At 40.7% G+C, this 22229-nt stretch overlaps 1 protein-coding gene across 1 annotated transcript in view; it reads right to left on the minus strand.

The window, feature by feature from the left end:
- The window catches only part of DSG1 (desmoglein 1), a 30152-nt gene extending 10609 nt beyond the window's left edge, over positions 1–19543 (minus strand). Inside the window, exons 1-8 of the mRNA XM_084780634.1 lie at positions 19282–19543; positions 10665–10700; positions 10083–10214; positions 8608–8763; positions 6948–7092; positions 3925–4091; positions 2313–2447; positions 1872–2057 (exon numbers count right to left, since the gene is read on the minus strand). Coding sequence (XP_084636760.1) covers positions 1872–2057; positions 2313–2447; positions 3925–4091; positions 6948–7092; positions 8608–8763; positions 10083–10214; positions 10665–10700; positions 19282–19329 — 1005 coding nt within the window. The 5' untranslated portion in view covers positions 19330–19543. The remainder of the gene's footprint in view (positions 1–1871; positions 2058–2312; positions 2448–3924; positions 4092–6947; positions 7093–8607; positions 8764–10082; positions 10215–10664; positions 10701–19281) is intronic.
- Positions 19544–22229: the final 2686 nt, after the last annotated feature.

Here is a 22229-nt window from a genome sequence, read left to right on the forward strand (position 1 = left end):
AATCAGTTTTATTTGCAACTCAAAATACCAACTATAGCATATGTGTGTGTGTGTGTGTGTGTGTGTGTGTGTGTGTACACACTCACTATAATCATATTACTTCTCTATAATCAGAGTAAAGGATTTGATGTGTGCTATCATATTTGGGAGTATTATCTTAGCGTTTAGGTAAAGATCTTAAGAGCAGATAAGTTGAATAACTTTAGAGTGATAGAAAACTGCTAGCATCCAATACTAGATAGCTAACAGGAAAAACTGAAACAGACAAGGAGGCCTAGGTTTAAATGTCTGCGTCATTTACTAGCTGTGAAAATTAGACCAGGCTGTGTGCTCTCTGAGCCGCCATCTTTTTTCTACAGTATGGACTTAATGTAACCGAATTTTCAAGGGTGCGAGGAGAGAGACCAGAAGCATCTGGAAACTGTTTCAAACAAATGGAAGCAATGGTCTTGGTGAATAAAATTTTAAGAGATATGGGAGGCGTAAGACCACACTTCCCAAGGGTACTGAGTCCATTGGAAATCTGATACGTAGAGTTATTCTGAAAGGCAGACTCCAGCAGGACTATGGACATGTCTAGAGAGAGTAAAGGGTCAGGCTAGGGGAATCCTGGGTCTACACCAAGAGGCGTCATCCCCAGGGAAGGGGAGGGTCCTGCAGCAGGAAAGAAAGAAGTAGATGAAGCAGGATTGCATTTTACCCTGAATGATTCATATTGTGTGCATCACATGCAACCATGAACAATTAATGAAGACTTAGACCATTTGTCCTCAGTGGTTTTGTACTGCATGGTGAAAACTTTACTCTCAGGTTCCCAGGAGTCAGGTTTTTTTTGGTTTTGTTTTGTTTGTTTGTTTGTTTGTTTTGGTTTTTTAAGACAGGGTTTTTTTGTGTAGCCTTGGCTGTCCTGGACTTGCTTTGTAGACCAGGCTGGCCTTAAACTCACAGAGATTTGCCTGCCTCTGCCTCCCAAGTACTGGGATTAAAGGCGTGCACCACTATACCTGGAAGGAGTCAGGTTTTTAACCGTACACTTCAAGGAACATTTTATTGCATGTAAATGTGGTGAACAGTTGACACAGAGGAGAAATAAAATAAGCCGTGGCCAACAGCGACAGCGATATGGGAATATAAAGGCTCTATGATTCTACAATTGTCACAGTTTAATTCCATAAAGGCACACTGGAAAATTACAATGATTTGATTTTATGATCCCGGAGGAAAAGAAACTTCTAATTAATATGATGGGTATTCTTAAAGTTTAGTGTTAGACTCAGTGTTGGCATGGGCACATTTTTAAGGTCCATGTTATATTGTTTAATTATTTACTTTGGAGCTGGAGAGATAGCTTAATAGTTAAGAGCACATATTGCTCCTGCGGGTGACCAGGGCTCAGTTCCTAGAGCAGGCACATGGCAGCTCAGAACTGCACATAACTTCGACTTGAGGGGATCCGATGCCTCTGGTCTCTGAGGGCGCTACACTCATGTGCACATACCCCTACACTGGTACAGAAACACATACATGCACTTAAGAGTGATAAATCCTTAAATAATTACAAACAGCACTCTAACTTTAAAGGGTAATCATATTCGGTTATTTGAAACCTTCTTATAGAAATGATTTCCCTTGATATGATCTTTGGGAAGAACTGTATTGATAAAAAAGAGTTTGAACATTTTAATGCTTACTTTCCTGAAATGACATAAGCACACACATTCATATTAAAATGTTTGTATTTTATGTAATTTTAAAGCATAGTAATTTTAATTCCATGGAGTTGTTTATAAAATGTTAATATCATTTTGTCCTTGATGTTTTGAAATAGAAAATACCACCAACACAAATTATTTAGGATAATTATGCCATACCTGGACAACCTTCAGAATTCCCACATTTGTTCGTTCATTCATTTCTATTTCAAACCAATTGCCCTCATTTCCAGAGATGAAAAAAATGACCGCCTTCCAGTTGTCTGAGAATTCCTCGTCCAAATCAATGACTCTGATCACCTGTAGCTGCGAGTGGAGGGCGTTTTCTTCAATGCTGACGGTATACTGAAACAAGAGGTGAGACGTCAGAGCAACGCACCAGGCGGCCAGTGGCATGCTCATGGTTAACTATTCAGGAACAGCAGCCTTGCTCATAACCGCACACTTTGAAGAAAGAACTCAAGAGAATGTGTGTGTCTACCCTGGTGTTGTAGATAGCAAATGTAGCAAGTACATCTGAAAACTGAATGGGTTTCTATAAGAATCAGGGTGCAATGAATGTGTAATCACCAAATCCAATTCTCAAGAACAAATGCTTACAGATGACTGCTCCAAGTATGGGATGTTGTCGTTGACATCCAAGATTCTGATGCTGCACTCGCTTTCTGCAGACATGCCATCTGCCCCACCGTCACGGTCTGAGCCTCTCACCACAAGAGAATACTGGCTATATTGCTGAAAAAGACACATTACAGGCAACGTCACATGAGGCATAGACTGTCTTATGCGAATATCTTTTAAAACACTGGCTTAACATTTACATAAACCATCAACAGAAAATGAAGTAATCTAGGAGATTAAAAAAAAAAACTACAGCTCTCAAATCACTCAGTATGGAATTTAGTCACTCCCATTTGCCAGGGATGTTTACTCAGCATGATCTCAAAGAAGCAACAGTTTTGTTAAAGACCTCATTTCTTAGTCATTGTATGGCCAGAGGTAGGAACAGGGCATAAAGGGTGAGACTGGCCAAAATGTTTAAGAGGAAAAAGATATGGTTCATCAAAGATGAATGGTATGAAAATCCTGGGCTGTGAGCAGCGTGGGATTGAGTATTCAAGACAAACACAGAGGTGTCTATTAGCAGGTAGAGTGTGAGAAATGGAGCCACTGATGATGTTCCTATTTCAGATTCTATTCAACGGTGCCTCCACTTTTAGAAGTTGGTGAAAGTGACAGAAGCTTCCTTAGACTTGTGCAAAAAAATAATAATTACCATGTAAGGGTATGACCTCAGCACATCTCTTTGTGCTTTCAGAATCCCCAAGTGGTGGTGGAAGGGCTTTACCTCTGACATCCTGTCTCAGGGAGCATTACTGCTAAAAACATTTTGATATTAAAAGATTTTTTTGTTGGGCTATGTGGAAAAAACAACAGAGAGAAAGTGGAAAAGCTAAATAATCAAACTTTTTTTTTTAAAGGTGATTTTCAAACAAGTGGAAAAAATAGATTTAAGGAATTGGAAAACATTCACAGACCTGTATAGGTCAAACCAGACAAAAGCCCAGCACTGAGAAGTGGATCCAGAACCAAGAATCTATTTGCAATTGATCCCTGCTGAGAAGAGAAAACAGTTTTCTCCTGTGGAGTGCCATTGGACATATCAGCCACAGCCCAGGGCAGGGACCATGTCCAGGAGTGCTTGGCCAACATAAAACAGACTCCTGTGTGTGTGTGTGTGCGAGCAATTTTTATTGTAATATTTTTTATCATTAGCCTTGTTTTGAGCTTTGTTTTATTTTGGAGGAGAGGGAGAGAGGAAAGAGTGGTGGAGAGGGAGGTGAGGAAGATGTGGGAGGAGCTGGAAGAGGGGAAAGAATGTGATCAAAATATATTGTTTTCGAAGATGTTTCAAATTAATTTTTGGTATAAAAATTGGGCTGATAAGATGGCTCGATAGGTAAATGTACTTACCACAAATCTAATAACTAGAGAGACACCCCACACAGTGGAAGAAGAGAACCAATTCTTAGAAGTTTGTCCTCTGACCTTAACATTTATACCATAGCATACACATGATCACACACACAAATAATAAATAAAATAATATACAAAATTTGAAGACATTCTTTCAGTTTATCTCTCTCTTAAGTACCCGTACTTTTAGAACTAGTTCCTTTGAATAAAGATCCATTAAAAGAGGAAGAATTACCTCTCTGTCTAGAAAATTATTCATTGTTCGGATTTCTGCAGTGTATCTGTTGATGATGAACATTGGTGAGTCTGAAGGCTCTTGTCTTATGATCTTGAAAGCTATCTTTGAGTTCAAGTTATTTGGTTCATCTGCATCAGTAGCGTTGAGTTTCATTACCAGTGTGTCTAGAAATCACGGCAGTTGACATAGTTGGACAACAAACATTATTATAGCTCAATATGTTATCTGTCCATACAGTGTGCATTTAACTCTCTTCCATTTGTACAACATCAACGTTCAATATCTTAGCACCTTTCTTTTCTTGTTTCCTAATAAAAAGATTGTATTTAAATAGGAGCCCACACATTACTGCAAGGAAAAAGGAAGGCTATTATTCTGGATCTCTGTTTTTTTATTCTAATATAATTTCTTTTAAGCAAGATGCTTATGGCTAAATAGAAGAGCATTAAAACCTAATTAATGTTTACCCAATTGTGCTATATGATTATATTTTTAGCCATATGATCTTGTCCTTACTTTTCACAGTTGAAATTAGAATGTACAAATAACACCATACCCATAAAGTTCATGTGAAAATTTAATAGCAAATGAGAATATTGACTGATGTTTATACTGAACAATGCACTTTAAGTAAATATTATTGTCCATCTTGGGCCTTTAATAAGTGGCATTGTTGTTTAGATTGAAATTGGCTCCTGTGTAGGTTGTGTAAGTAGGAGCTTTTAGGAAATGTTTGTTTAATTACATTCACTGCTCTGTCTTTATCATATTTCCTATTCTAATAAGTAGTTTTAATGAATGACACTGTGGGCATGAGAAGCTGTCAATATTCATTTATCAATTAGAACTCTGTTCTACTCTCTAATTGTTCCCAACATAATTTTCTCCTATCCCATGCCTTCCCTTCTCTCCCCTTCCCCTGTGCCGTCTTCTGTCCTGCTTTTCTCCTCTCTCACTATTCCCTCTTAGCTCCACACCTCTTTAACAATTTTCTAGGGTATGCTAATGGTTAATATACTGTCCCATTTAGGTGACTAAATATTTGGTAATTAAACCTGTAGGTACAGGAAGCCACAGGGTGCAACTGTACTTTGAGCTTGTCAAGGGCCTTGCAGAGAAATGCTACAGTGGAATAGACCACCCCGTTAGTAGAGAGATATGTTTCCAGTAGTCACAAGGAGCCACATGAAATTACAATTATAATATATTTCCAATGTATAAAAGTGGTAACTTGAGAAAAGAGCAAAGAGAACCAGTGCAGTTGGTCTCTGCAGCTGTGGGTTCCACACCCACAATAATGAATGGGAAAAATTAAAAGAACTTACACTACATTTGATGGATTATCTAAAGACCTTTTCATGCCATTAGCTATTGTTATCTAAGAAATAGAATAATAAACATTTATATGACATTTACATTGTATCAGGCATTATAGCCATTTAGAAACAATTAAAAATCTATGAAGGGGTGTATGTGAGTTAAATGCAAACAAGACATCATTTGTAAAAGGATTTAAACTCCGTAGAGCTCTTTATCTTTAGAGGTTCTGGAACCAAGCCCAATAGATAAGGAAGGATGGCTGTATCTATTATAGCGTGTGGAAGGACGGTTTCTTGGCATTTATTTGTTGTTAAGAAAAGCTCTTAGCATCAAAAGGGAGTACGTAGAACAGGAATATCTGAGTGACTTTCAAATACCTTCTTCCTGTTTCCACTACTGCCCCTCTCCCTCGGTTTCCACTAGACACTGTTCTCTCCATCCTTCTGCAAGTGTGCCTTGGGGATGAATGAGAACATGTGATATTTGTCTTTTTGCATCTGGATTGGTTTATGGAGGAGCGATCAAAGTTGCAATGCATGAGCTCTTTTGGGTTCTTTTTTTCCCAATAGAATCGATGATAAATTTCAAAATTACTGCAAAAGATGAGTATGGAGTTCTCTCGTGCTTACTGGTTAAAGATACTGGAATGCTCTTGATCTTTGTTTGATTATTATGCATTATATTGAATGATGTAGTCCCATAAAGAGATACGTTTCTTATGTCTTAATAAAAAATAATGAGACCCAACCCCTGACACTATTAATGATACTCTGATATCCTTGCAGACAGGAACCTAGTGTAACTGTCATCTGAGAGGCTTCATCCAGCAGACAATGGAAACAGATACAGAGACCTACAACCAAATATTAGGTGGAACTCCATCGGTCTTGTGGAAGAGTTAGGGGAGGGATTGCGGGACCTGGAGGGGTCAAGGACACCACAAGAAGACCCACAGAGCCAACTAACCTGGATCCATGGGAGTTCATAGAGACTGAACCGCAAACCAAACAACACTCATGGCCTAGTCCCAGGCCACCTACACATGTGAAGCTGATGGGATGCTTGGTCTTCAAGTGGGTCTCCTACCAACTGGAGTGGGGGCTGTCACTGATTTGAACTCTGTTGCCTCCCTTTGGATCCTGTTTCCTTAGTAGTAGGGCTACCTTGTCTTGCCTCAGTGAAAGAGGAGGCCCTTGGTCCTGATGTAACTTGATGTGCCAGGGTGGGGAGGTACCTGGGGGCAGGGGTATGGGGGAAGTGGGCGGGAAGGTGGGAGTGGGAGGTGAGGAAGAAGTAGGGTTATGATTGGGATGTAAAATGAACGAGTAAATTAATGGAAAAAATAAATTTAAAATAAGGATGATGATCACAGGTGATGGGATTGCTGCGCACTGCACTCAGGCACAGAGTAACTTCTCATTGCGCCGAGCCTGTCACCACTGTGCTGCACGTCCTGTTGGGATTCATCTCAAGAGTCTCTAAAGGGCTAGGGAAGGAGGTGTGAGTGTCAATCCCACTCGTTGCTTTGCAGGTGCTGCTGTGCTGGCACGGGAACTACTTCCTGAGTTGTTGGTTCTAGATGTTTACTGCAATTTCTCGCCCACTTGGGAATGTTTGCCTTCACCCAGCTCAGTCCAGTTGCCTAGCAACAGTAACTTAGACAGTAACACATAGCTTCTTTAATAGTGCAGGTGACTCACTTGCATTAGAATTTTCTTCTATTTGTCCTACAAATGTAGTCATGGAGAACACGGGAGGGTTGTCATTTATATCCAAAACCCTGACTCTGAGCTCCAGTGGTCTCTCCAAATCTTGACCCTGAGCATTCAGTGCTCGGCAGTAGATCTAGACAGGAAAGAAAAGAATCTGTGGCAAAACATGCATTTGTAGGTTCTTACAGGATGTGGGCCTTGCCTTAGTACCACAGGATTAAGGGACATCATGTTATTATTATTTCCCACTACAATATAGACACCGGCAACATATACAATCAATAAGAAAAGGCAAACAAAAGCATAAAATGCAGCTAAGAAAGCAACCTGACATGCTAGATAAAGGGAATGTTGCATATTCTATGTTTAAAATTAAGAAAAAGAGTACCGGGAGGAGGACATTAGAGAATGTGGTGAGGGAGAGTCAAAGGAGCACTTTGGGGGAAAAGTGGCCCTCAAGTGGCCTTCAGGTATCGAGGTGGCTATGTGGCTGTTTAATTTATCACCACTACTTCCATTGTGAAGATACATAATGTGTATTTTTTTTCACAGAGGCCATCTGCTCTGTGTCAACATTGCATTGTGCCTCAAGGTAGACTGGTTTGTTGACTGGATAAATGTGTAGGGAGACACTGTGGCGGAAAGAAGTCAAGAATACAGATTTGGACTGGAGGCTAAGGAATTAAAATAATCTAGGGATACAGATGAGCAGTGTAAATGAAAGCAGCAAAAACCAAGAAATGACTGGATGTAGTTTGGAATATGACTTTCTTCAGGGCTGGAGATGGAGCCCAGGCCTTTAGCTTCAGTAAGCAAACACTTCATCACTGTATTGCATCCTTATGCCTTTGGTGGGATTTTAATAGAAGAGATCACAGGAACAGTGGAAAGTTGGCTTTTATTTTATTTTATGTTTTTAGTTAAGAAGTGCCAACCATGACGATAGATGGAAATGGAGGCAGTCAATAGGGAAGGAGAATAGAAGGAGAATATTGGCGGCTAGGATAATGCTCTTCAAGAGACAAGTAACGACTGGGTGGTAACTATGTCATGGGGAGAGCGCCAGGAAAGCAGGAAGCTGATCATGCTTTCAGAAGTCATGGTGAATGTATTGAACTACAGGGGAAGAGCACTGTGTATGTATGGGAGGTATTCGGAAAGGTAGCTTGGCTTGGGGGTAGCTGCTTAAAGAGAAATGAAGTGGAGGGTTAGAAGAGAGGCTACTGGGCTGGAGAGGTGGCTCAGAAGTTAAGAGCACTGACTGCTCTTCCAAAGGTCATGAGTTCAATTCCCAGCCACCACGTGTTGGCTCACAACCATGTATAAAGAGATTTATATACATAATAAATAAATAAATCTTTAAAAAAAAGGAAGAGAGGCTACTAAAGTTGTGTGACAGCTTCTACAAGGAATAAAAAAGAGAGGAAAGGCCGGTTAAGGATGAGTGAGGGTTGGAAGCTCGTTCAGAGCTCAGGTGATCTTGATGATGATGAAGTATGTTCACATGGAACGAATGGTCTCTAGGAGCTCCAGGCTCATCACTTGGCAGCAGAGTTGAGAGGAAGAATCAATTCCCACTGGTATGGTCTAAGATTTTTACAAGAATAGTTTATACCTGCCCATAGATATCAACACAAAGCCCACTTACAATGAAAAAGGGCGTAACTTCCCGATCAACGATGGATGTTATATTGATTTCACCAGTTTTTTGATTAATAATGAAGATTCCATAAGGTGGCTGGTCAATCCCTACTCCAGAGATGCGGTATGTCACTACCTGGTTTGCAGCACAGTCTGAATGAATCTGTACAAAGACACAGGTGAAGATGTTACAGGGGCCATGCCATCTTCTACACGTGACCAGCGACAGCTGTCTTCTTCGAGAACTGTTGAATGTGTTGCCTGTGACACTACTTGGGAGGTTATAAAAACAAGGAAATGTACTTGCTGGAGTAGGTACATGTCAGTGTTGTATGTAATAAAATATTTCCATTTCTATGTCTACCAAACAGTAACGAAACAAATGTCACCCTAAGAAGTCTTTATAGATGTTGCTCATAGATGTCATAACCATTAAACATATATAGTTTTATTTTCATATTAGTTTTGGACTCTGTGCAATTTCTTCACCTAGAGTATGTTATTACTTGCCTTCTTAGAGAGTTTTAGAATGTAGTTATTACATAATGTTGATTTCTAAATTAAAGCATAATTTTGAAAATACTAAGACTCAGAAAAATATCTAAATGGATTTTTGTAGTAACAAGCTATTTGAAACTCTTAATTCTGGAAGTATAAAGGAAAAGGAATGATCCCACTCCAATAATGGGTTAAAGCCTGGCTTTTTCTTCAAAATAAATAGTGTTTGAATATAAGCAAATCTTAAATACATATATATGTATATATTATATAGATATATGTTTGTTTAAGCCAGCAATACATAGCTGATACCAAGTTGGAGGATACACGTTATTCAAAGGGAAGTGTAACTACAGCTATTCAGCAAGGCCCACTGGTGCAGACTTCTAATCCAGCACTGGGGCGGCTGAGGCAGGAGTTCTTACAAGGGAGTTGTCATGTGTATCTGCACGGATGGTTGTGTTTACATTGTGCACAAATCTGTATGTCTGTGGATGTGAATCTGTGTGTCTGAATGGAGTAAGTTCCTTAGCACATCTTTTGTGTATGAAGAAAGGAAGGTAGGGGAAAATGAGAAGGGCTTGAGGTTATAAATGAGGCAGCTCTGAATGTTTATAAATACGGGCAAGTAGGAGTTGAGTTCTCTCTCATAGGCTATGAAGAAGAGAGAACACATATTCTGAGCATGTTGATTTCTCCATCCATTTGTGAAGCATGGTCTTTTTGGAGACTACCCTAACAAATGCTCACGTACATTACTTTTGCCAGTGAGACGAAGCATTGTTTGGCCATTTATTCAAGTGCCCAACTTTCTTGATCTATCCCTTTAGGAATTTTAGCTTTCATAATTTGCATGGGGAGGTGCTGTGAGGTCATAACTTTTCCGTAGTATGTGCTCATAAGGCACAGAAAGGTTGGGCTCTTCCAGAACTGTGACCCTGCCCATTGTGCTTTTCAGCCTCATGCTCTGGGTTTGACACTTACTTTGGCAATTGGGTTTCTCTTTGAATTGTCTTCTCCTTCCCGACAGGCTGCAGCAAACTTGATCCATTCACGTTTCTGCCTTCTGATGGAGTGCCACTTGATGGTCCCATTTTTGACATTATAGTCTCTTACCTTAAATAGGTAAAGCATAGTGTCTATTAACTATTAATTTTTATTGGTATTCCACTGGAGATTTTGGAGGAAGGGTAATTATGGCAGGAATAGAAGACAGTTAAAAGGAAAATTAAGAATTCTGATAATTTTAACATTTGCAATCGCAACATTGCAGTAGTGTACTTAGAGGGATGAGGGTTTTCTTGAGGATATGCTGCCATTGCTGTCCTATCTTCTCTGTGGTCTTCCCCTCTCCCCCTCTGTCCCTCCCCAACCTCTTTCTCTTGTTTTTATTTTCTTTTGTTTATTATGTGATTTTGAGACAGGGTTTCCTTATGCAGGCCAGGCTGGCCTTTAATCCACAGTCTTCATGCGTCAGCCTTGGGACCCCTAGGATTACAGACATGCACTATTATGCCCAGCCCTTTTGTTTTTCAGTTTGGAAAAAATACATTTGCTGTATCTTACCTGGATTTGAAATTCACTGTTAACTTCAAGCACCACCTGTAAAAAACAGTCACAGTCGTTAATTTTTAAACTGTTTTAAATTCGACATTACCCAATAACCAAAACCACTTAAAAATAAAACCGAACAGTACAGGTATTGGGTAAATCAATGGCACTACATGTCCCTTAGCTCTTTCTTCTGTCTAGCAAACTTCTCTCTGCATTAAACAGACTTTTGCTTATGGTAAGTTCCAGATTTGCAAGTAACTTGTGGTGAAGGACCAGGATATTTTAAATTGTTTTTAATCTAAAATTTGTGGTTATTTCTTAAAACACCAATCTTAACATGGCAAAGTAATATGTGCATATTTGTTTAAGACATAGCAAAATGTATATTTAAAAATTAAGCAATTTTTTGCATCCATTGTTTTATATTGCACTGAAGGTCAGTTAATGCCAGTGTACACCCTTAAGTTTTATAAATATCTTTCCAAATAAGAGGTGTTCAACTTCTAATTGAGTTTTTTCATAACAGCAAAGCCTGAAAAATACATGCTCTTAATCAGACTTTAGCAATGATATTAAGTGCTATAGTGTGAACTTAAAATATGAATATTAATAATTTTTAAATATTGTGATTAGCTCTTCACATCTGGCTTTAGTCACATCGTTAAGGAAAATGTAAATTTCAGTTTCCAAGGAGATATCTTGAAAAGCTGTCAAAATGGAAAAGTTAAGCAAAAACAAACATGCATTTGTGGTCAACATGAGTAGCATGAAGAGAAGAGAAGCATGACCCATAATATTGTGTCAGTTATTGTAATTATTACTATTGCCACTAAGTGGATGATAATTCAGTACAAGACAGTGCGGCCAGAGAAATATGCACGTTTATCTTCATTACAAACACAGGTGGCCATTATTATTATTATCTCCTTTATACAAGCGAGGAAACAGAGGACTGGCTTCCAGTTTATGGTGAGATACAGTCCCACACAGTCAGCCTAAATTTGTGTTTATTTAACAATCAACTACAAGTATCACATTTCTCAAACATTCTCAAAGTTATTAAGTAAAACATTACCAAGAATTGATATTACAGCTTTGAGAACTAAATGTTACTATTTTGATCTAATCTCATATCATCCATATTAGTTTTCTGAGTGTGTATGTGTGTGTGTGTGTGTGTGGTATTGAGTCTTGCTCTAACATTCTCAGCTTTATTCCCATGAGACAGGGTCTCTCAATGGACCTGGAGTTAGTCTCGGTGGCCAGCCAGCCTTATTGTCCCCATCTCCAAGCAGTAGGGTCACAGCATTGGTGGCCATGCCCAGCTTTTTATGTGGATGCTGAGGATTTACTCTCAGATCCTCATGGGTGACCAGCAGCACTGCTCTTACCCCCTGGGCCATCTTCTCAGCCACTGGTAATGCTTATACAGAGACAGCAGCAGCAGTAGCAGTGACACAAGGTGACAGACAGAATCCATACAGCTTAGTAGGGAGTACAAGGGCAGTGTTGTTTATGGAGGCATGCTTGACTGCTGATCTCCCATATTCTAGTGTTTCTCGCTGCCTGTGGGGTTTTGGTGATTGTGCTTGTGGGTGCAACAAGGATGCAGGGCTGCCTTATCTGCCTGCGTGGAAGCCATTTCTTCATCGCGAGGGCCCTTGTTTACTCATCTGTTGTCTGTGGTTGTACTTCCCTTCCTGGCATGAAGTGCCTGTGCCTGCTGCTTCGGGTAACTGGCCAGATGACTAAGAACTCTGCCCAGCTTTATGAAGCTGGGTCATCCTTTTTCCCATGAGAGGCAACTTAGGCAGAAGACCAAGTAGGTTTCACCACAGTGTCAGACTCACAATTGGATGGGTAATTAAAAAAAACTGCCTAGTCTGCTTTTTAAAATGTAGTGGGTTGGTGTGAGCTGCTGCTGCTGCTTTTTATAAAAAAAAATCAGAGTGTAAAATAAACAAAAATACAAAGTATTAGGCTTTTACAGACAAAACAATGACATGGAAAGACCACTGGGTAGTCTAAAAGCTACATATATACATATTAATTATATATAAATTTTATATAAAATACTATAAAAGATATATATATATATTAATTACTGTATTAATTGTCTGAACTTTATCTCATTTGAGATGTGGGTAGGCAGACTACACACAAATACCTATCCAGTCCTTACATCTAATCCTTGTGTGCCATAGAAGGATACTGAGGTATTTTGGTCATGGGAAAGGCATGCTAAAATTATAGGTTTGAAAAATTACTTGGACAGTAGTCAGTAGGAGCAATGGGAAGACTTAGAAATTACAGGCTGAAGGCTGTTGGGTCTTACGCACCAATCAAAGTAGAGGTGAGGCAGAGCACAGCAGAGGCAGATGCAGTGGGAGGCACAGGGAAAGATCAAAGGAGAGATTCTAGACTGACAGGATCCACAAGGTTAGGGACCAGATGGGATGGGAGACAAAGAGTGGGAGGAATCTCTAGAGCCAGCATCCCCAAAGAGGGCTAGGAGCCGAGGTAGGAGAGTGTTTGAGGGCTGGAGGGATGCCAGCTAAAGATATGGAGCCACTGAGCGAAAGCCTAGCTTGGGTTTGTAATGCGGAGTTGCTGAGCATGGGAGAATTTGGTACTGTAAAGTGGAAGATTCAGTGAAGAAGCAGCCTGTGGCTGAGGAAGGCACAGGGGACTTGTGCATTTGTTTAACTGGGAATAAGGGGGAAGTCAGGGTGTGGTTGTGGAAGTGCAGGGAAGAGAGAGATACAGAGAGAAAAAGATTCAAGGAGGAAGAGAGGAAGGAAAGAAGGGATCAAAGAAGGTGGAAGGAGGAAAGGCAGGAATGAAAGGGTGTCATACAGATCAGAGGAAATAAACTGACCACAGATGTCAAACAAAGGCCATTGAAAGGGCAATGAAAGTGAAGGTCAGATGATCTTAAAAAACTGAACTGTGTGAATTTTGAGGAAGCCATGGAGTTTCAGTGTCCTTCCAGAGAACGTGTTCAGCTAGACAGAATAAAGACTGGCCCTACTAAAAGAGGACAAGGGATAAAATGAAGACATAAGATTACGTTCCCAAGAGTTTTAATGGTAAATAAAAGAGAAAGACAAAGTTACAGCATTAGGTGTAGGAATCGGGGAAAATTTTGTAGAGGAGGGAGATAGGTTTGGAAGTCGAGAAGGGGTTTTGATTGGAAAAGAGCTATTTAAAAGAGGTGTGGCAGAGAACAGGAGGGAAAAGCCTGGAAAAGAAGAAAGAGAGAGGAAGGATGGAGCTGATTAGGAAAGCAACGTTGGAGCAATGTAGACAGCAGTGGAGATTCCCCCTGGGGTCATGGGTTATCAAGCCGTCGTCTTGCCTGCTGGAAACTTAATCTATCTGTGCCTCGGTCTCTTCACAAACATTGAAAACTGAATGCTCTTGGAATCCAAATGTTCTACAACATCAGTCAAAAACTCATCTCAGTGGTCACTTCCTTTCACACCTGCTTCCACAGCCAATCAAAACATAAGCATTTAAAAGCCACAGGATGCTAATTGATGGCACCTTTAATGATTATCTGGTTAAAGTGAATTTTAACAAGTGTTTTTTCATTAAATCTTATTCTTTGCATATACTAAAATTTGACTTGAGGGGTAATTTTTATGAGGAAAATCTTTTATATTGAATAGTAATGAGGCAGTGGCAATTTGCTGAATTAAATGTCTTTGTTAACTATTAGGTAACAGCACAAGGATAAACCAGAAAGAATGGGTACCTCAGGGTTTTAACCTCTGTTCACTTCCTTGACAAATGTCTACTACAAGAGTCTAAAACAGCATGGTGGTTTTAAAGCAACGCTTCTCAGCCTATGAGTCGTGACCCTTCTGGAGGTTGAATGACTCTTTCACAGGGTCACCTATCAGATATCCTGCATATAAGATATTCACATTATTATTCATAACTAGAAAATTACAGCTATGAAGTAGCAATGAAATAGTTTTATGGTTGGCAATCCTTACAACATAAGAGAAACTGTATTAAAGAGTCAGGCATTAGGAAGGTTGAGACCTCAGTGTTCTGGTAAGCTCTGTTTGAAATTTCAAGTGGGCACCACACTGTACCACAGAATGTTGGGAGAGGGCATCATGATTATTTCCATGCTGGATACTTTGATAGGATTTTTTTGGAGTGTGTGTGTGTGTGTGTATGTGAAAACGAATTTGAGCTATCCCCAGTTTCCCCTTTGGTGTCACTCTTCTGTGCACTTAGACACTGTGGAGTAGTCTTGTATTGCCTGAGAGAGCTGTGAGTAATACAAAGGTTAACCAGACATGGTGCTTGCCTTCAAATGCTTAGAGTCAAAGCGTTCCAACAGCAGCAATCAGCTGTTAATTTGTAAGAGTGTGAGTCTCACTAGGCAAGCATAAAAGGCTGTACTCCATGCTCATAGAGCAATTAGGAACACGGATCAGCAGCCATTGGCATGAGAAAAGCTGGACCTACCTAAGACCATTACAGGAGTTTGCATGCCAAGCATAACTAGCATGGGCAGCATGAGCCAGCACCCTGGAGGATGTTAGCTCAGCTGAAGGAGCAGAAGAAATCTAACCACAATGCCCAGTAGATCCAGTTTCCTGCCTGTATGTCAGGCAATGTCTGTTAAGACACCAGGGTTTTCAGCAACAGGGTCTTTATCGAATGCAGAATAGAGAGATACCAGAACGTTAGTGATACACACAGGGACCCGGATGGCAAGTGCATCCCTACAGTACTCATGCTTTCACTTTTCTTGTCACTGAAATGCTTCCTTCCACACTGTGACAGCCCCAACTGAGCGCTGATGGATTTGTACTCCCCATTTATATGAAGTGGAAAGAATACAGTACTGCTACATTTCCAGTGCATAAAACTTTTTCAAACACCACATTTATGGAGACAATCCTGCTTAACTACAGTTTGTGTTTCACTATCCAGGGGAATAAAAGCAGTGACTCCATTCCCTCTAACGTACTGGACTGAAATGTTACCCTCGCAGTATAATATTTGTGCAGAGAAGCATCAAAGTTCCTCCTGGGCTGTCCTCTGTTTGCTCTACAGCAGCTGTTTAGTACTTTCTTGCTTTTGTTGCCCGTGAACATAAATAAGAGAACTTAGAATATCTGACTCACATAAGTTAAACCACATCATGAAGAGGCACCATTTTAACCCCTGTTAGTATTCTTTAAAAGCTCAACCAAGTTTACATTGTGGGGTTAGTTTATTGGGTATTTAGAAGTTTTGCTTTTAATTGAATGAAATAGTTATCTCATAAAAATCTCATAAAGGGATGGACTAGAGCCTGCTCTCATGGCACATGCCTGTAACCCCAAGCATTTAGGTGGTGAAGACAGGAGAACATTGAGTTTAAGACTATCCTGGGCTACCTAGTGGGTGCAGGCTAGCCTGAGCTGCAGAGTAAGATTCAGAACTTAAAATCTAAAATCAAACAAAAACCAAAACTATGACTAGCATTATTTTTGTTAATAGATAAAAAGTTTGTTCCTTTGTTCTTTTAGCTTATCATGCAGAAGTTGCCTCTATAGAAAAAGATGTCTTCAGATTTTTCATTCATGTTAACAGATTCATTAGACCTGGTAACTTTGCAGGTGAATTTGCCAGCAATCTCTGGAGTTCTCAGATCCCACTGTTTTCCTTCTCTTAGAGACTGAGGTATTTTCTTTGTAATCATCACTACCACCTGCACAGGTTTTCTTTGGTTTGATGTATAGGTAACACTGTTCTTTGGTAGGAAAATAAATACAACTAATCCCTCCATACATCAAAATAGATAAATGATAGATAGATAGGTAGATAGATAGATAGACAGACAGACAGACAGACAGATAGATAGATAGATGGATAGATGATAGATAAGAGAAGGAAGGTTAGGGTGGGGATGAGGAGTAGGAAGAAGAGGAGGAAGAGGAAGAGGAGGAGGAATGAGGAGAGGGGGAAGAGGAAGAAGAGGAGGAGGAAGGAAAGAAGGAGGAAGGAGAGGAGGAAGAGAAGGAGGGGGCGAGGGAGGGAGGAGTCAACTCATCCCTTTAGCACATAGTGCTGTAACAGATGCACACTACCATCTACCCAGGAAGATTCTGAATTAATCAAAAGCTCATGCGGCAGTCCTGATCCCTTTAGGAGTCTTTGCTGTAGTCTCTCTGCTCTAATTTACTAATTTGGGGAAGGCTTAAAGTGTCGACTTCCACGTGTTTTGAGCAGGTTATGTCTATACTGCCAACACATAGTTGCCCAGCTCTCTAAATAGATTTACATAAAAAATTATGAACTTAAACATCTAAAACATATTTGCATTTGTTAAGATACATTCCTAATGTGGATTTTCATTGGTTGACTTTGAGCATTGAAGACTATAGACTTCATGTTTTTTTTTTTCACTCTTTCCTTTGGTAACAACAAACACTCTCAGGAGTCTAGGGATGGAAGACCAGGACTATAAAATTATCTGTTAAAATTAGCAGTGAAAATAGGATCCTCAGAGCCTTCAAAGGGGAAATGTTTTACCAAAAAGTTGTATTATCTGAAAATAAAGCATTTTAATTCATTCTAGTGAACGTTTCCACAGACAGGCTGGAGCGATGGCTCTGAGGTGAAGTGCACACACTCATCCTCCAGAGGAGCTGAATTCAGTTCTCAGCTCCCACATTCATGACTCACTACCACCTGTAACTCCAGTTCCAGGGCACCCACACACTTGTGGCATGCATTCACATAGACACACACACACACACACACACACACACACACACACACACACACGTACAAACAAAAATAAATAAATATTATAAGGCATCCGAGAAACTTGTGTTAGATTCCATAGCAAATATGGCCAGACTTTCTCTATCTCCAATCCAATTCTTTCTCTCCTTCCCTCCCTCCCTCCCTCCCTCCTTCCCTCCCCCTCCCTTTATCCCTCCCTTCCCTCCTTCCTCACTCTCTCTTTCCAAGCTTAGAGAATAAAGTAAAAATTTACAGAAATCTCTCTCCTTAGGCAGACACTTCCATAAGGACTTCGATAAAATGATACATTCTATAGACAACTTACTAACCAAGAAATAGCTGTTTGGAGGATTTTTTGTAAGATGCAAGTAACTAAAACTAATTATATAAACCAAGAAACAAAGAGTTATTTATAAATTCAATGAAAGTTAATACAGAGGTGCTGAAATAGCGTTAGTGAATAGAAACACTACAACAAGCTTTAATGAGTCAGATTTATATGAAATTAAAAAATTAAAGTATTTGGTTATTTGGCAATACCCAGGTACTCCTGTGGTCAAATGACATGCTGTATAGTACCCATATATTTTTCGCCATGGCCGAGATTGTGAAATCAACTGAGCCTAAAAATCAATTAAGAAGCATATGGAGTAAAAAAAAAAATCACATTTGAAGGCTGGCTTAGAAGTAAAGCTACCAAGAGTCACTTACAACTGAATGTTACTACTCACGGCCTCCCTGCTCTTTCATCATTCGCTTTTGAGAACTGAACACAAAATGGAAAAAGGAAACTCATGCATGCTGGGCAAATGCCCTGTCATTGCACAACCTCCCCAGCGCCATGACCTCTCTTAATAAATCAACTGATTTCAAATTAGCTACCACATAGTAAATCAAAAATGCTAACTTGTTTCGATATGAATCCAACATTCCAGTTCAAAAATTAAGCAAGTAAAAACAAATAAGAGCCAGGTCCTGCCAACGCTGCCTTTTGACACTTGCCTTTTGAAACCACACTTATCCTACCCAGAGAGAGACTATGACTTTAGCACTTTTTGCTGAGCGTGAAACTGACATATTGATGACACTTTCATAAGCTCTAAGAGAAAACAAATGACCTGTAAGGGGGCAACAATAGATCAATGCACTGCGTGGATTGACTGTCAGATATACAACTTTTGTGCCGTGTCTTTACTGGAGGACAAGGACAGCAACAATTACACTCACCCCTTAATTACACTCCCCCCCTCACCTGCTATATTATTTATATAAATCTCCTGTACTTGCAGTTTTTGAAATTATCAAGGGCATTTTCATTCAAGTTCTAAACAGCAAAGGGCTTTTGGAGTTAGTAGGGTAGACTCTGACAACATCTGGAAGGGAAGAGATTGGTAGGACCATGAGGCTGCACAAACAGCTGCAGTCCTTACGTCTATAAATCCTTTCCTGGCTTTAAAACACGCTGCCAGTCTGCCAATCAAAAGAAGGAGAAAATGCTTAGATTGAAAACCCGGCACACCTGGAATGTCTAGTTGGCAGGCCTCATCCCTGCCAATGAGAATTTGAACAAATACAGCAACTTTTGGACTTTCTTAAGTTCAATATTTTCCCAGAGTGACCCACCAATGTCTGGGATGTTAGAGATGTGATGTGATGAGTGGACACTGGGTCATTAATATGCTCTGGAGTCTTCAATTAAGGAGAGAAACACTACTTAAAATCCCAGTTCATAAAACCCACCTTGTCATTAACATAAACTTTTAATGGTTTAGCTCGGAAGTACCTGTAAATAACATTCTCTGAAAATTCCTCTCTTGGTTATGCTGAGGCCGGGGGATGAAGTATGGCTTTTTTAGCAGAATCCACTTACCAGAAAAATCAGCAGCACCGCAGCTTTTCGGAAGGGGTGCCAGTCCATCGCTGCCGCTGGCTTCTGTTACATCCACGGCCAAAGGAGGTTTGCTTGTTCCCTGCTCTTTTTCTTTCTCCCACTCAGCTGGTGTCTGATTAAAATAATTTCCCAGTAGATGTTCTTACATGCAGGCTTTGAGGTGTTTCTGCCTTCCACCGCGAGAAGGAGGGAAGGTACGTATAACCAGTCTGGATCCCCACCCTAAAAACTTGGGCTGGTCTCAGTGAAATGCTTGACAAGATCATCACTGCTCCCAGGTAAACGCTAAGGGACACACCCTTCTGCCAGCTGAAGCGCTGCTCTCTACGGGGGTGGGACATGGCTCTCCTCCACTGAAGGGTTTTGGTGACAGACAGTCAAAATGGCCAAAGCATGGGGGCTTCTGCTCGTGTTGAAGGCTTCTAAGCTGCTTAGAAGTTCTCAGCCCACCAGATTAATAAGACGAGTATATTTGGAGTGTCCATGCCATTCGTAGGCTTGGGCAGCTTAGGTTCAGCGCCAAACCCTCAGGTCACAGTAGAAAATTATAAGCCTTTCATTTTAGTAGATGTTAGGAAAGATACAGCTGATTCTAAAGTTGTTAAGATTTCAAATTGCTAATGACGAGTGAGGTTTTTTTTTTTAAAGCATTTCGAAACAAACAAAACATAACTCTTATGATCATCTGGTTCTCTATGTAATTCCAAATCCCCTTTAAGTGACCTAAGTCCATTTTGTTTCTATGGGTGGCTCTTTTATCCCTCTTTAATTTTCTAATCTTTCCTTTTAAAACGTATTAAAACCAACTTGAAAATTTGACCAAGGCAGAGTCAAAGGAAACAGCCATAGCCTCCAATTAAACTTTTGTTAAAGTCCAGCGCTGAAACACGAATGAGAAACCAGAAGATACACTTCAGGTGAGGTGGGTTAAAAGTCAGTGATGATTCCAATTCCCAAGCTCGGAGCCAAGACTGCACACCGAGCCAATTAGAACACAGGGAAAGCTGCCCACACATGCAGAGCCGCAAGAGCTCGAGGTGAGCAGGGGGGTTGACCCAGACACGGCAACAGTCAGGTACTCTCATGGGATATCTTTTCTTACTGCCTTAGGAACCCTATTGGGGCTGGACATCCTCGGGGGGTGGTTATGGCACTCTGAAGCGAGGCCTGTGTGATAACATGTGGGTTATTGTCAGAGGACGCTAAACTTATCCCAGAAAAGAAAGGTCCTCTCTGGCGGCCAGTCTACAGAATGTTGCATTTTGCTATTGGTGTGTGGCAACAGTTACTTGACCGTGGCTTGAAATGTCACGTGACTCTTTGTAGAGCACAGAGGGTTGGGGGAAAGGCCTCCTGTGTTTGCAGGGAGTAAAAACGCTTGGTAGGAATTGGTTGTGGTGGATAAACCAAATAATGAGAGGGGCAGACCAAATTCCTCATTAGTAAATGCGATTGTGAGTGCCCGTCTATGACTTACTTTGAACAGTGCATTAGTAGGTGGATCACGTGACCAGGAATGACGGCATGCTCTAGGCACCCAAGACAGGAGGACTGACTCTTACAGGCTGGCAGTGGCAAGGGAATGCTCTATCCATCTGGAATTCTGGGCTCAATGCCAGGGAGAGCATGGCTCTTCTTCACCCACTGAATTATCTTTCTCTGAGCCCATCCCTGGCTCCACCCTAACACAAGGGCCCTGCTCTGACAATACCAACCAACCAGACGCTTTGGGGGACAGCAACTTATGTAGCAGCTTTCTGAGAGGGAGTTAGGGTGGGGCCCCAGTCTTGTGGAGCAGCGACAGTCTTAGCAGGAGAACTGGCTCCATCGAACAAGGTGGGGAGGCTGTACACGTAGATTCATACCCCACCATTCCTCTTCCCCTGCCTCTTTCCTTGTCTTTCCATCTTTCTGTGCTAACTTTCTGCAATGCAGAAAAATGGAGGCCACTGACTGCCTACTGTCTGCTGATCGCTTGAAAGGGACCATTGCAACTGAGGAAGTGCATTTGTTTACTTAGCATGTGGTGCATGTAAATATATATATATATATATATATATATATATATATATATATATATTTGTATGTGTGTGCTATGTTTGTTCCAGTTTCCAACTAGCACTTATTCTATTAAGACAAAGTTTCTTTACATAGTCCAAGCTGGGCTTGAACTTAGAACCTCCTTGTCACAGCCTCCTTAGAGTTGGGGTTGCAGCGGTGTGCCATCATGTCTGCTTACCCTTTATTTCCTTTTCCTTTAAGGAGATCCATGAATCTCCCTGTACTGCTTCCGGGTCCTGATGCTAGGAAGTGAAGACACCTTACTCTCCTTACATGTTCTCAAATCTTTATCACGGTGTAGCTGCTATTCACTGTGCACCTGTCCGTCTCCACTCACCCCAAGGCTCCCCTCAACATCAATGACTATGTGTATCAATTCTCATTTCATAGACATTTTATGAAATTTGGCAGGGGGAGAAGGTAGTTTTGAATTGGAATTTCCCGAGTCAGCTGACTAAGTTGCTCAATGGGACCTGACCTCTGGTGCAGGGGTTTTCCTTTTTCTTGATAATACATGGTACACCCCGAAGTGTCACCTCAAAAGGACGGCATTTCTGCATTTGCTTAGTACTTGGGATAGTATAACACTTTCTTGGAACATAAAAGGTCTGTAAGGATAATAGATTTTACTAAGCTACAATTCTGTTGGCATAATCTATGGCATTTGCTGCCTATCTAACCTCTTTTTCAGATTGCCCAGAGCAGGCACTCAGATTTCAGAGAAACCTTTCAGAATAGGCTGTTTTGATGCATGTGAACCTCTATCTTCAATATGTGCCAAAGTTATCCTACCAAGCCCTACATGTTATGTTCCATAGGACATACGAAGGGTCTCAAGTGCAGTACTGCTAAAGCCCAGCCAGTGG

This window comes from Acomys minous (genome assembly GCF_964271855.1).
Source record: "Acomys minous genome assembly, chromosome: 4".
Classification (NCBI taxonomy): Eukaryota; Metazoa; Chordata; class Mammalia; order Rodentia; family Muridae; genus Acomys; species Acomys minous.